Raw genomic sequence first — 16,620 nt, 5'->3', positions numbered from 1 at the left:
GTGGAGAAATTCCAGAAGGTCCTACCCTAGATGAAGCGTTGTAAGTCAATCAATGTCTGCTGAAGGAGGGAGAATCAGTTTTCTCTAGAGATGAGCTTCTAGATAGGCATCACATGTACATATGAAGAGCACTAAAGGGAATCAGTAGGTGTGTGTGTGTGTGTGTGTGTGTGTGTGTGTGTGTGTGTGTATGTGTGTGTGTGTGTGTGTGTGTATGTGTGTGTGTTGTGTGTGTGTGTATAAAACAATAACAATTAAAGAAGAAAAGGTCATTAACTTGACAGAGGAGAGAAGTTTAGGGGGAAGTAGGAATATAGAAATGAAATTCTCAAGAAATGAAAAAAATTAAATTAAAAATAAAATGGAAGAGTTAAGGCTGGGACTGAGTGTATGAATGGGTTGGGGGATCTGATGAGCTTGTAAAGAAGATAGGAGCCGCTTGAAGGTATTCAGAATTCTAGAATAACAAACCTGAGTTCTACCTAGGGAGGGAGAAATAGAGCTAACAGATGTGCTGGGCCATTTTCTAAAGAATATCGTTGGGATGACGGTCTTGACAGACAGATACTGCTGGTGCTATAGGTACCATTGTAGTGAGCTAGAAATGACTTTGTGCTCTTCAGCAAGACCTAGTATGAAACATTTCTAGCTCTTTTTTTCCTACATCGTCATGCAGCAGTTAAGCAGACAATGAGACCAGTCTTGAGGGGGTCTTGCAAGGAAGTAAGCAAGCCAGTAAGAAGTACATCGTCTCATGCCCAATCTGATGGAGCAGTATGCACTGAGTGTGATCCCTCACTCACAGCAGTGGGCGGGGCTGCTCTACTTTTGTGTGACTAATACTAAAAGAGCTAATCCAGCGCCTTCTCATTTCCCTGGACTGATAGCCTTGCCTATCTGTGTGGTTACAGTGGAGTCCACCGTGTAACAGCATTTGTGCCCTCACTCATAGTTTCCCAGAGTGAATGCTCCCCTGGGGGAACCTTCTGTGTTAGGACAGTTGGGTGACAGAGGAGAAGGAATGGGTGGCTAATTAATCTTTCTTTATCCTCTAGCCTGTTTTGAAACCCTAGTTTTAGAGCTGAATTTGGCCCTTCCAAGCAGGCGGCAGAGGGCTGAGACAAGCAGTTTTCTCTGTATTTGACCTCTTTCTAGCTTCCATGCTAGCCAGCACCTAAGGGTAGGGCAGAAAACAGCTGGCTTCGAACACCTTACACCGAACATGTCTTCTAAAGTCAGATTATCTAGACTGAAATGACAGGCATCTTGTATTCTGGTTTCTGGAATTTTCCAACCTTGTGTTTTGGAAGAGATTTTATAAAATAGCTTTGACCTCCTATCATAACACACACACACACACACACACACACACACACACACACACACACACACGATTAAAATGTCTGTAGTCATTATCTTCACAACTTACATGTTTTGTGTGCTAGCTGTTAAGTGTGACCACTCAAGCATTCACATGCAAAACACATTTGCATTTCAAATAGTAAACATTTACCTCTCCAAAAGGTGGTGAAATTTAATCTGGTTTCTTTCTGTTTCAGAATAGTTTGAAGCATGGCTTTTCTCCTTCCTTTCATCTTTAACATTTCTGTAACATAATTCAAGGCATGTTACTTGACATTCTTGATTAGCTACAGTGTGTCTTAATGTGCCTAAAAGTGGTGAAACCTTAACTTATAATGATTTGTTGTCAATAATCTGTCTTCCATTAAAAGATAAAATTTCAATTTTTAGCATAATTAAATATTAGACTTCATAATTCATAATTAAATGTAAAACTTCATACTGTATACTGAATGATATGGCATGCTAAATAAACATGTATTCTGTGAGGGATTTATAAAAGAAAATCTATTTACAATATTCTGATCCTTTTCTCATGGAGATGAACACTCTAAAATGTAAATAAAAAACTTAAAGACAACATTCATTTTTCTCTGTAATGCATTATTTACTTAATGATTCTATTATGAATCTAAACCTAAACAAATTTTAAACAATGATGATCAGAAAAAGACTACTTGATTGGAATATATCTTCATTCTGATTTTCAAGTCTGAGAACTGTTCTGTGTAGTTTTATAATCATTGTACTTTAGGAAATGAAAACCAGATCAAATACAGTCAATCATTCATGAGTGCAGCTTTAGCGCCCACTGTAGGCCTTCAATGGTGGTGTGTATTAAAGAGGTGGTGTTGACATGGCTCTCTAAAGCTTTCATCCTCACGGGACAGAGTGGACAGAACACACTGGGATATGCAACAGCAAGCAGGTAACCATGACACAGACAGGCAGGGGCTGTCTTCCTCAGGCTTTGCAGATGGTGGAACCAATACCAACAGCAGACCCTGGAAACCATCTACACTGAGTTGTTACACAGCTGAAGGACAGCTTGTGGCCAGAGCAGTATGGTGGTGCAAAAATGGATTTTTATCATTATTCTAGCATGCTATACATACATACATGCATATATACATGCATACATGCATGCATATTCACAATAGTTCAACTTAAAAAAATACATTTCATGTTAATGGGAGCAAAGCATCCCATGTGTCAGAACAATCTTTCCTTCTGGAAGATATTTAGCCTGGGTCCATTTAAGGAAGACCAATAAGCTGCCCAACTTTGGGATGCCATTGCACAGACTCCAATGTGTCCCTTCTGGAGAGAGGGCCACATAACCATGCTCTCAGATTAGCTGTGTCTTTCCATCTAAACCTTTTGTTAAGCAGTATTTCCATGCAGCTCTGGGATTGCTATAGATGATTCTGCACAGAACTGTTTTAGTCAGTAAAGGAATGTTGAACTCTGTTTGGGAGGATTTTTTTGTCAAGTAAATGTCCAGTTATTTTAATTATTTGAGCAAAAGTAATTCAGGGGTGAACAAACTGGCTGTCTCCTTTCTGAACACTTGATGAATCAGGTCACGTTGTTCTACAAGCAGAGAATTCAGATAACAGGCAGTCCACACACTCTCTGTCAGGATATTTGTTCCTATTTGCAAATCTCTCAAAATACTTTTGAATTCCTTGACTGAGCTAAGCGCTTAAAACACTAAAGAGAGAAGATGTTTCCCAGGTATAATTTATAATTACAATTAAAGGTACACAATAAGAAAAAAAACATAAATGTAATAATTTATAATTATAATTAAAGGTACACAATAAGAAAAAAAGCATAAATGTAGAAAGGAATAGAAATGATGTGTTAACTTCGGGTGTTTAGAGAAAAGTCATACTCTCTTTAAGGACATTACCCTCACATCTTACATCGAGCAGAATGAGCTAATTATGAGATGTATGCGTCAAAGATTTCAATTTCAGGCTTGACTTTACTTTGAAGATTAATTTTTTACTTTATCATCTTTACAGGCAGTTCAGTGGACAGCCAATCTGAATGTTACTCATTGTTCAGTGATGTATGAAGTATATTTAATCGATGTGAAGAGAGTAATATTAAACTATTATCAGCAGCCTCAGATATCCTAAATATCTCAGAAGAAAGGTCAAGAGGTAACATTGCTGGTAATTATATGAGAAACAATGTGTTTAACTCATTCTTCCCATCAAAGCTCTTCCACAATCCATAAAATAGAGCCATACAGCAGGTGAATTGTCTCCCGTGGTAGAGAAATACAGGATGTTTGGGATGATTTTATTTGCAGGGTAACTTTCCACTGCAGATCAATGCTTTCCTGGTACTTGAGTGAATTGTGTGTCTTAAATAACCCAAATATCAAGAATAATTATTTACAATAATGCTTCACTAATTTAAAAGCTAAATTTAACAAGCATGTTGTGAATTCACTTATGTCTAAACACACTAGTAAAACTCAGACAAAAGCACTAACTGAGAACATAGGGAGAGCCGTTTAAATTGCAGCTGCTACTCCTTACTAATGCCTTCTGTTCGAGTGCGGATGAAAACAGAAGAGATCAGTTTAAGCTCCTGACACAAAAACTAAATAAAATTGTGTTTTCATCTTTAAATAGGACCCTTTTTGTACATCAATATGTAATTCCTCCAGAAAACATTCAAGTCGAAGACACACGTCGGTAGAATCTGCACAGTGTATTGAAAGGTGAGTATGAATGGGTTGTTGCTCTTACGGTGATTTCCACCCCAGTGAGATGTCTGGGCCAATAACAAGGGGTCTGCTCTTTTTCTTATCTCCATTCCTGAGAATTCGGAGTCTCACAGGGCCATACTGCCCTGTTTTCTTACAAACCAGCCTCTTCATGGGAGGGCTCTTCGGCACCAACAGACCTTCTATTGGCCAGTCAAACGCCTTCAAAAACGAGTGAGGAAACAAGAGAAATAATTATTTTGAGTCTTTTGTACCTTTAATCCTTCATTCATTTAGCAAAAATTTATTGGACATCTGAGCTGTTCCAAAGAATTGTAGGTATTTCTTTGCATAAACAAGAAATTAAGTGATTTTTTTTTAGTTAAAATTTGATCACTTTTTTAAAAGTACCCAACTTTTTAAATTTAAAATTGATCTTTTTTTTTTTTTTTTAAAGTATCAAAGGAAAGAAACATTTTAGAAAAGTAGAAGTGAATTAACCTCAAGATTCTTTGGTTTTTGCTTTGGTGTGAAGTATTTTTAGTCAGTGTGAAGGAAACAAAGAATGTGTGAAAAATTTTTTTTACAATAGCCTGAAATGATATCATCTTAAACTCGATCAAGATGGCGGGGCAGACCGCGCTGGAGAGGTGTTAAAGAGCAGAATAAGATAATGAAGTAATAACACATTTTATACATTTCCTCTGTGGAATTTAGTGACTGTATATTTATTTACCTAAACTTTTACTGGTATTATTAATTCTTCCACTGTTCAAATAGTTACTGATTATTTATTTTAGGAACAGAAATAAAACTAAAAACTGGATAGACTAAGCTATACATTTAAGGATGGCAGAAACCTACTTAGACATCAGCTGGCAAGTGATGATAACGAAGAGGAGCTGCAGGGGATCTCACAAAAGGAGACCCTGACTCCTTAAGGCCACACCATAGTCCTGAAGGCTTAGAATATAGTTGCAACACTGTGTCAATCCAAACGGGGGTTTTTCGGTTTTGTCTTCTTTGTTTGGGTGCTGGGGGTACAGCTCCTTTGGTAAGAGTGTGGGCCATAGTGCTGCAAAGGATCGGTAGAAGTGTGCAGATCAGATAGGAAGCTTAGTGGAGCATGATGTGTGGGAAATGAAGAAACCAAGGATGGCCCACAGCACGCCTGGCATGGTGGGGAAAAACAATTGCTATCCACAGAGCTTAAAAGGAGCAAGTCGGGGAAATGGAAGGAAGAGTGATCAAAGATGATGTTGAGCAAAAGACAAGCTCGCTCCCACCCCTAGCTCCCCTTCCTTTCTGTTGTCCTTCATTCTTTCCTCCCACCTGCATTAACAACTGGCCTGGTGGCATCCACCATCCATCTGTACGGCCATCTGAAAAACTTGTAATTCCATTCTGGTTTTGTGAGTTCCATTCTCTTCAACATGTCAGTTTGCCCACCACGCAGTGTTCTCCTGTCTGATGGCACTCCATATCTGGTAAGTCTTGGTATCTGGCCTCCTCCATCTTATTCTTCTTTATACATTGGCTTTTGTTGACCCTCTGCCATTTCATGTATATTTAAGTCAGCTTTTCAAAATTTGTTCGGTATATAAATGTTCTATGTACAGTTAAGGAAGTCTCATTTTGCTACGTTTTTAGGATGTAAGATGGCATATGATGGTAGCTCAGAGACAGTGTGTGTCATGAAGGAGACCTCAGCTTCAAACTGGAGCATCCCCACTAAAGTTCCTTGGGTCATACAAATCTCTTTTGAATGTATTTGTGTTTATATTACTTGTGTTTGCATCATCTATGTGTCGATTACATTAATTAATTTTCTCATTTTAAATTAAGCTTATATTTCTGCATAAAGATTGACTGATGTTTATTCAAACCGGTCATGGTGTATAGCCTATATATTGCTGAAGTCAGTTAGCTAATATTTTCCTTAGAATGTTTGCCGATATTGTAACTGGAATTAGCATATGAAGTTCTTATAGTATCCTCATCAAGGGTGGTATCAATGATTCCATAGCTTTGTGAAATGAATTGGAAGATATTTCTTTGCTTTTTGCTTGAATTCTGAATTTTTTGTTTGTTATGAGTTTGGCACAATGAATCAGGAAAATTAGGCCATGGTGTAGTTGTGAGTTTGACTTAACATTTTCCCCCCATGGCTGGTGGACCACTCAGGTTTTCTGTCTCTTTTCAATTAAATTATGTCTTTATTGGGAGGGCACTCTGGGTGTGCAATGGTGTGCTAGAGATCAGAGAACAACTTATCAGGCAGTTCAGGTCTCTCTTTATAACATGTAGGTCCTAGGGATGAAACTCTGGTTATTAGACTTGGTGGCAAGCACCTTGACCCAGTGGGCCAGCCAACCTTTTCTCTTCTTGACTTCTTTTTAATGTACTACTTTCTGTCCAAAAATTAGACCTTTTTTATTAATTACTATAATTATTAGCATAGTTATTTATAATATCCCTTGATATCTTCCTAATCTCTTAGCAGCCATACACCATACACATATCTTCTTTTTTTTTTTTTTTTTTTTTGAGACAGGGTTTCTCTGTGTAGCTTTGCACCTTTCCTGGAGCTCACTTGGTAGCCCAGGCTGGCCTCAAACTCACAGAGATCTGCCTGGCTCTGCCTCCCAAGTGCTGGGATTAATGGCGTGCGCCACCACCGCTCGGCTTACATATCTTCTTTTATTCTTAGTATTATTTCATTTATTCCAAATTTTCTTAGTAAGTATGGCTATGTACATATTTTTATTAATAGTTTCAGAGAACAGATTTTTGTTGTTGTTTTGATGCTTCTGTGTACATGAGCCATTTAGTCTGGTCTGTCAGCTTTTGATTTTATAATGTATTTTATTTCCTTCTTCCTATTTTTTTCATTTTTTTGTGGTATTGGTGGTCAAACACTGGGCCTTATGCATGCTAGGAATGTACTCTACCACTGAGCTACATTGCCAGCCAGCTACCTAATCCCTGACAGTTCATTCTTACTAATTCCATAAATTGAATGCTGTTCTCATTAGTTTTTTTCTTGCTTTTTAATTCTAGGTGAATGAGAAACTCTGTCTGTAGAAAGAACAAATAGATAATCCCTGAGAATAGAAACTCAAGATTATTCTCTGGTTTACACACACACACACACACACACACACACACACACAGGTCACATGCATTCACACATATACAAGTCACATGTACACTCATAGATTAATTTCACATTGACATTTGGGTGTAAAATTACCGACATTTCTCTCTGTCTCTCTCTGTCTCTCTCCGTCTCTCTCTCTCTCTTTCTCTCTCTCTCTCTCTTTCTCTCTCTCTCTCTCTTTCTCTCTTTCTTTGAACCATGGAAGGGAGAAATGATTCTCTCTCTCAGTTAGCCTGTGTGCTTGTCAACTTATAAAATGAGGGTTTGGAACTAAAAATTTTTCAGTACCTCATTGTGGTTGGTTGAGAATGGTTCCCAAAGGATCATACATGTATTTGAATGCTTGGCTCCTATTTGGGGGAACAGTTCGGGAAGGATCAGGAGGTATGACCTTTTTGAAGAAGATATATCTGAGGGTGGGCTTTGAAGTTTCTTTCTCTCACTCTCTACTTTATGGTTATGGATCAAGATATGAACTTTCAGCTCTTCCTTTGATCTGATCTGATTCTCTGTCATCATGGACTCTAACCCTCTGAAATAATAAGCAAAATTAAATGCTTTCTAAGTTGCCTTGATTATTATCATAGGAACACAAAAGTAATTTAGATACTATATTTTTGAGGAACAAATCAGATGTGATAGTTTAGCCTCTAGCTGGTTTTGATTTATTTAGTTTCCAACTTGCCTCTGACAGTGGTAGCTCACTGTGGACATTTGTTCAGCTCCATGGATGCCCTGCTACTTTCAGATGGCTCCTATGATTTCTAGGAAGAAGAAATCCAAAAGAGCCCCACTTCACCCTCCTCAGTGTAAGACATCGCAGAAACACCCAGAAATGAAAAATGAGCTTTCCAAATATCTGAGCTACTAACATCAATTCTTACTTCTATGATACTTTAACACACACACACACACACACACACACACACACACACACATGAAATTTAACAAAAATTAAATTATCTTAATTCTTGTCCTCACAGTTTTTTTTCCATTGTTTTTTGTTGGTTTTTCTGAGACAAAGTATCACTGTGCAGTCCTGGTTGACATGGTATTATCTATGTAGCCTGGCATGGTCTTAAACTTGTAATCTTCCTGCCTCAGCTTCCCAAGTGATAGGATCATAGAGGTTTGCCAGCATGTCTGGTTTCCCATCCAAGACACTGACTTTGTCCTTCATGCAAATAGAGAAATACAGCCCCAGGATAATGACGGACAACAAAAACATGGATAATTAAATTTGCTGCGGTTGTTTCTCCCCCTCCATTTTCTCAGTTGGAATTCTGGTCTTCCCACTCATTTCTCTATTGGCTTTTTCTGTGTTCAGGCCATTCTACAGCACAACTGCATTGTTAGGAGACTCCTAAGGCCCTGGTGCTCCCTCACGTGGATAATTCCCCTCCCTTTCTTTTTCACTCATCTCAGATACAGAGATGCTGGTTCAGAGGTCAGCTCTTAACCAGTGACTTCAGATTCTCCACAATATTGGCCCCACTGTGTCTGTTAGTGATAAATAACAAAATCTTCATTTCTTTTTGTTTGTTCATTTAAAGTTGTGTTTCTCTCCTCTTCCTTTCTTTAAAATTGTTCCTGAGTTTGCCTGACATTTCAAAAGACTGCACACCATTGGTAAAAGAGTTCCTGGTCCATATGTAGATACAGTGCTCTGTCTTGTATCTTCAGATCCCCATCATGCATGCCCTTTATCATCTTTGGTCACCGAAAAAAGTCATAACTCAACAGATTAATAAAACATGTACTTTTAATTTTCTTCTATCACTGGTCTATCCGAATAGATGTATTTTATTTTGTTAGTTTTACAATCATCATCTTGTAGCGTGAACTAAAAATCTCAAGCCTCTTTAAACTCCCTAATTCTAATGGTTTCATCCTTGAATAGGAAAAATCCATTACCCCATGTCTTTGAAGACTGAGAACTGTAATTTCTCAATTTAGAACTTTTCTTCATGATTTGAGAAAATAACCTGAGAGTCCATTCCTATAAACTATTCCTAAATAAACTAAACAATTCCTAAATAAAATGAACAAACTAAAACTATTGGTGTATTTAGAATAAACCAAAAGAATGTATTGGTTCTATGTTTTTTATCAGGCTTAATAGGTTTTAAAACACCGGTGTCCTGTATACATGAAATTTTGTAGCTTATTAACTACATCTTACTAAATGTTATCAATTTCCTTTTAGGATAAATAGTATCTAAACAGTGGCAATAGCATGGGATGAGTCTCAGATCAGCTGTCTGATTTTCGGAATGTGGGCAGCCTGAGTCACTAGGAAAGTAACTTTGTATTTCCACAGTGTTCGCATTTCACACCTCTTCTGTCAACTGTCACTCTATTTTGAATAGCTCTTGTCATGAATTCAGAGAACTGGATACTCACTCAGTTCAGCGATTGTTATATGGTTTTCCTAGATTCAATATTGTGACTCAACATTCAGGCCTGTCTGGGCTATCAAGCCTGACTCGTTTTTCCTTGACATTCAGCTTTTACTGCTTGGACACAGAAGCTTGTTCGTGGATTTCTTCTCTCTTTCCTCGCCTCACTCTTTATTCATCACCTTGACCTCCGTTTTCTGCCTTATTTTCTCTTCTCTTACAGCCTATACTTAAACTGTAAGATTTGGGCATCAGAGACCACATCTATTTTCCCGTTCCCACCCCTGACACCTAAATACATTACAAACAATAGAGACAACATAAACTTGGAAATCAAATCTGGAATAAAATTAATGAACACATGCCCAAAGTGTTCTGAATTCCACAATAGGAATGTTAAACTTCCAAATCAATTATGTGAAGAAGGATTTGGAAATGTGGGTCTTTCAAATGAAATGATGCAGGTTTGAAGTGAAATGGATTGTATTTAATTTGACTTTGCTGCTTGCTAAGTACTTTCTTCCCCAAACATTTCAAGAAGCAGCAGGACCCCAAAACCCAGTCATTTTGGAAGATGCAGTCCATCCATCCGACTCCAGCTAATTTAATGCCTCAGTTCTTCCTCTTTGTTTTACAAGTAAGGGCCAAAGAATTTGGGGGGATAGACTGACACAAACAAGGACGAAGTAAAGGCATCTTTAGATAAGTGAAACTTATGGATTAGGTACTAATGAAAGGTATGCGGGCCGGAAGGAAAGTAACCTCAGGTGGAGAACCTGAGATATAAGGTGAAAACTTTAGGATAAGTGGAAATACATATTGACTGCATGCAAAAATGTTAGTATCTTATGGAGATTTAAATGATAAAACTTAAACATATGGCAATAAGTAATTAATTCCTCTTTTCAGAAATCATAAGGTTGAAGTTAACTATTCTGATGTTCCAATTACTTGAAAGAAGACAACACATGTTTATTAACTTTACATTTTGGTCATTCATTTATGCAAGTTAGAATGTTCAGGGTAATTACAATAACACTACCCCTCAAAGAATGGAAATACAAAGAACAATGTACAAACCAGTAAAAAGAGAAAAAAGCCATGATAAAAAAAATAAAAGACTGGGGTGTGGGGAGGTAGGTGTGAAAACCAGAAAGAAAACAGAAATTCAGGTACACATGGAGTTAGGGCAGACAAGGCTAAAGGCTTTAGTTCAGAAAGGCTGATATCAGACAAACTTCCTATGGTGATTATTGGTCGCATTCTGAGAATATACAAAACCAAAAAGTAAAATGCTAACTGGGGTACACCGTGCAGCAGCAAATAAGAGAGACCCCACCTCAAGTGTAAGGGGGTCCAACACCCAAGGGTGTTATCCAACCTATACACATACACACTGAGACATGAGTACACTAGAAAACATACTAGACACATGATGACCAAAATTTGGGATGCTTTTCATTGAATGCTGAGACTTTTATTAGAAATACCCAGATCATATGTATGCCTAAGACCTGCATTTCAAAGTATATGAAGTAAAATTTGAGGGATTACAAGACAGAAAACAAAAACAGATCTATTTGTTCCCATAGTGAAAGATTTATATACCTCTTTTCAGTAATCAACATAATTAACAAGACTTTTTTTATATTGAAATTCAAAAGGCATATGGGCACTTTCAGAAGGCTAAGCAGATACTGGATCTTAAAGACATATAATAAAGTGATCAAACCTCATTAAGCTGGCCACTGGGAAGGACTGGCCACATGTATGTGAGCTTGTTCCACAGAGGATTCTCAACTTTGGAGTGTTTCCATTGGTCGGGCTTCCTGATCCCTTTATGTTTTATGGCCCACCTAAAATAAAACAGAAAACAAAGGGGGGGCATAGCTAGGTTAAATGCCATTCCAAGTTACTGATTTTCCATGAACAGCTGCCACACACTAGGAAAAGACTCAGTTTGAACTAAGATCCCCAGTCTGGTCATTTGCTTTTTACAAGAATGCAAACGGAAGTAATTTAGAAATAAATGAATTAACTGTAAAATGAAGGAGACTGATTAAATTGGGCCAAAGGTGGCAATGTCATAACAGGAAAAAGCCTGAGGCAAAAGATAAAGTAAATAAGAGTCATTTGCAATGACAATGACAAAAACAATACTACAAAAATAGAAAAGCCAGTGGGAACAGAAAAACTCATAGATGGGCAAAGGAAAACTAATCTCACACACTTACCATGGGAGAAACTACGGCGTTGACAGCAGATTTCAGGCTATTGGGTGAATTTTAATTATATGTGTGTGTGTGTCTGTCTGTTTCCCTGTATGTGTCTCTCTCGGTCTCTGTCTCTCTCTGTCTCTGTCTCTCTCTTTCTCTCTGTATGTTTATAGTACTGGGCACTGAATCCAGGGCCTCCCGAAGGCTAGGCAAATCTGCAGCCAGTAATCTTTAAGCAATAAGATTGTCCCTGAACTCAGGAGGTTGGGGCAGGAGGATCACAAGGCCAGGCAGGGATATACAGCAAGATCCCATCTTGAAAACCAACAATTAATTAAAATATTCTATCATTGAAATTGGTAAATGTAATTATTACTACTCATACATATTATACTCTGCTTACAGAGAATGCCTTTCTCAACAATTCCTGTAGTATTAGTAATATTTGTCACATATGAAAAAAGTAAACTTCAGTATAGCCACATATGGGCAGTACAAGCCTCATGACTCTAATTTGGATCCTCAGAACCTATGTAGAAATTGGACAGAGTAGCCCGAGTTTGTAAGCCCAACACTCGAACAGAGATGAGAGACAATATGGGGTACTCCCCCAGAGGCTTGTAGGTCAGATAACTAGAGTACACTGTGCAGCAGCAAACAAGAGAGCCCCCACCTCAAGTGTAAGCGGGGACCAACACCCAAGGGTGTTATCCAACCTATACACATACACACTGAGACATGCAAATGCCCTGACCCATGAACAAATACACACACACACTGTTCATACATACATACACAAAAAGGAATAAAACATTTTTTTAAATTTACATGTACCATGGTAAATGATACACACATACACACACACACACACACACACACACACAGGTGTAAATTCAACAATATAATATTTTTAAAAGCACGGTATCTTTCTCAAAACGCTATTTTACCAGTTGGAAGAAAAAACAACCAATAACTATCTGGTAAGCAGTTAAAATTAGGTCTGTGAAAATGTATAGGACATACCTAGAATTACACTCAAAACAAATTTATACAGCAAAGGGATGTTTGTGAGTTAAATAGAGGGACTGGGAAGATGCTCAGCAGTTAGGAGCATGGCTGTTCTTCCTAAGGACCTGGGTTCCAATCTGAGCATCTTACAACCGTCTGCGGCTAGCTGCAGTTCCAGGGAACCCAATGGCCTCTCATGGCCTCTGAGGTCACTGCACACATGTGGTGCACAGATATACATGCAAGCAGAACACCATACACACATAACAAAGTTAAATAAATCTAACAACAACAACAAAAGGAGCTATAGAAGGCAAACCAATGAAGCACTCTCTTAAATAATTATTTTTTTAATTTGAATTGTCCCATAGAAAATATATGGGAGGGAATACTATTAAATAGAACTAAACATTTTAGAAAATAGAACTTCAGTAGAATGACTGAAGAAGCCATGAGATAGAGGAAGCCAATTAATTTTTTCTATGATAGGTTGAAAACCTTCATAATAAATTCAGTCACTGGTTATTTAAGAAGAAATACAACAATGTTGTGGTGGGTATTGTGTTCCCTGAAATATTGTGTGTTCCCTGAAATAAACATATCTGGGGGCAGAGAACAGACAGCCACTAGATACAGAGCCACAAATGGTGGCTAGAAAATGGGAAGAGCAAGCCACAGCAGAAATTGGGTGATGGTGGTGCCTCCTTTAATCCCAGCACTTGGGAGGCAGAGACAGGTGGATCTCTGTGTTCAAGGCCACTTTAGAAACAGCTAAGCATGGTGATCCACGCCTTTAATCCCAGAAACCCAACCTTTAATCCCAGGGAGTGGGGGAGAAAAAGAAAGGTATATAAGGCTTGAGGACCAGGAACCAGAGGAGAAAAGCATGTAGTTAGTTAAGCATTTGGTTGGTTAGCATTCAGGCTTTGGAGCAACAACAGTTCAGCTGAGAGCCATTGGGATAAGGACTCAGAAGCTTCCAGCCTGAGGAAACAGGATCACCTGAGGAACTAGCAAGGTGAGATAGCTGTGGCTTGTTCGGCTTCTCTGATCTCCCAGCATTCATCCCAAAAACTGGCCTCAGGTTTGTTCTTATTAATGGACCTTTTAAGATTCCTACTACACAATGTTATTTATAATTAAGGATGTAGCACTTCTAAATCAATATTAATCAATAAAATATAATATTATGGCAGGAGACTAATCACTGTATATAAGTCAAACTGATCCCAAGGATAAAATTATGGACAGTTCTTAATTTAATCCATCACTGAGAATAAATGATACATTTATTTCAGGACATCATCCAATTTTTCAAGCAGAGATGATGACCTATAGAGACCAAGAATTTCTAAGGTCATCCAACCCCATCAAAACTGTATGTAATATCTATCCCATGCTGGAGAGCCCGGCTTCTCAGCAAACCTACTGCAACCTTACAGAGCACAGACACCAAGAGATGGCAACATTTCCAACCAACCAAGATGGGTGAAGCTGCAAGCTAGCTCTCAGGAGCCAGGGCAGTGATAGGATATGACCTCCGTCCATCTTACATCCCCCCTCTTTCCTTGGTGGAGCCTTGTATGGACTATCTGAACATTCTATCATCTCTCTCATTATGGATCTTAGATTGTTAGCTACACAAAAGACAGTAGACATCCAATTACCTGGGAGGGAGTATAAAGAGAAATAGAGAACGAACAAGACATTTAAACAGTTCAAGTGTTATAGAACAACCCTGGAAGGCAGGAAGCTCCTGATACTGCAACTTGGAGTGGTGAGAACATGTGCATTTAGCTCTCATTGGTTTTATTTTCTATTTTGGATACCTAGGTATCTCTAAGAAACTGGGGTTTGGTTTTGTTTTTTTTTTTTTGACACATTTTGTGTGGCACTTTCATCCTCCACATGTCAAATCACTCTGGGCCCAGAGCATGGAAGCTTCTAGATCTCACTCCTCCTAGCCTTTTCTATATTATTTTTATTCTATACACTCCTCCACAAAATATCCCCAGATGTTGAGAAACATCAGCTATTCCAAACCATTGCATCGATAACGTTTTCATACTCCCAACCTTCTTGACAGAGCAACAATTCCGTTCATACCCATGTGAGATTCACAGGCCATCAGCACAGCCTCTCTCTTGTTTTATATTCTATCTATTGCCCTCATGATATCTGAGCTACCGATACAAGACACTTGCATACTTTGGTGTCAATGTTTCCCTTACTCAGCAGAGTCTATGCATGGGTCCAAGTACATGCATGTTGAATAACTCTGCCTAGACAAGTGATAGTGCAATACTTTTACTTTCCAGTTATTTTTATTTGATTAACTTTATCAGTGCTGATGGCAAGGTTATCTTAAGTAAGGATTTTATTTCAAAACAGTCATCATAGCAAAACATTAGCTTTCTAAACAGATAGAGACTCAGGCTGACGTGCAAAGGCTGGCTTGCAAGTAGGTTAACGTATTATGTTAGCACTTCTCAGCTTGCACCACAGCTCTGTGCTCCCACTTCCTATAGCTATGAAGAACAGTGGCAAACATCCCTCAAGCAGGCATCCACTTTGTAGAACACATATAGATAAAAGAGGTGTGTGAGTATGTTCATACATGGGCAGTGATTAGGAGTTGGGTGTGTTGGCGAAGATGTTTGAGAAAATAACAGTAGAGAGCATGGGGGAAGAGTTTGTTGATGGACTTAGGGAGAGGATCCAAAGCATTTGATTTTTACCTCTTATATCAATGCACACCATAGAACATGCATCACAGAAGAGGTTCTCAACAGCCAAGTAGGCAAGAGGCCTATAGTGTTCCTCCTATAGTGTTCACTGACTTGATATCACACCTAACATTGCCTCAGAATAAACCGTTTGGGAGACAAGAAGGTGTAACAGTGAACCGCAAGATTCTCTTCTCTGACATTATACACCATCACAAGAAGCAGCTGACTTGACAGAATGCAGAAGCAACACTGAAATCCAGAAAGGTCCGGCTTATGGGAAAATTTGCAGGTTTTGGCTGTTATCTTAAAGGGTTAGTATATGCAGTGACTGAGTGAGGTCTAGCATTCTATCTTCAGTAACCAGAATTTGGGGTCCAGAAACCAATAGTAGAAGAAGGCTGGCCCTTACTTCCAGTGACCCAGTTCAGAAGTTACTCCCTTGCTCACAAAGCCTCAGACTTTGAAGTGTTGTAATACTGATCTCACTATGGAAAGACTTCTGCCCAGGGAGAGAGAAGTCTGAACTAACCTACAGAAGCCTTAGTTAGAATTATTGGCTACTCTGAGCTTCTCATGTCGATAGATTGGCAGACCAATGGGACAGTCACTGTCTTGACTGGAGAATTACTATTTGTTACCATGAAAATTAAAAATTATTCCTATACTGCAGAGGTGAAGGGATGAATCCAGGGGACTTTAGGAGCTTCTGTGCCCAGGAAAAAGTTAATGGACAACTGTAGCAGTGAGATTCTGATAAGGAAAGGAAATTAAGCATGGGTACCTACCAAGGGTAAGGTTGTTAGGAAAGTAGCCTGCACTAGTCAAAATGTTGGCCCAAATATATTTTCATTTTACTTGGATTGATCCTTCGTGGATTTCACATCATGCATTCCAAGTCCACTTATCTCCCCAGCCTCTCACATCTGCTCTTTACCCTTGCAACATCCTCCCCAAATCAAAATCAAATTTAAAAGAAAAATAAAAAACCAAACAAAACAAAGAAACAAAAAAAAATTTAAAA

At 38.5% G+C, this 16,620-nt stretch overlaps 1 protein-coding gene across 1 annotated transcript in view; it reads right to left on the bottom strand.

Annotated features, from left to right (window-relative positions):
- The window catches only part of Dcdc1 (doublecortin domain containing 1), a 402,846-nt gene that overhangs the window by 56,192 nt on the left and 330,034 nt on the right, over positions 1–16,620 (bottom strand). Inside the window, exons 19-21 of the mRNA XM_036186665.1 lie at positions 11,379–11,502; positions 4,131–4,309; positions 1,514–1,606 (exon numbers count right to left, since the gene is read on the bottom strand). Of these exons, the coding sequence (XP_036042558.1) occupies positions 1,514–1,606; positions 4,131–4,309; positions 11,379–11,502 (396 nt within the window). The remainder of the gene's footprint in view (positions 1–1,513; positions 1,607–4,130; positions 4,310–11,378; positions 11,503–16,620) is intronic.

Source organism: Onychomys torridus, chromosome 4 (assembly GCF_903995425.1).
Source record: "Onychomys torridus chromosome 4, mOncTor1.1, whole genome shotgun sequence".
In the NCBI taxonomy this organism is placed as follows: Eukaryota; Metazoa; Chordata; class Mammalia; order Rodentia; family Cricetidae; genus Onychomys; species Onychomys torridus.
This window is presented reverse-complemented; position numbering and strand designations above follow the sequence as displayed.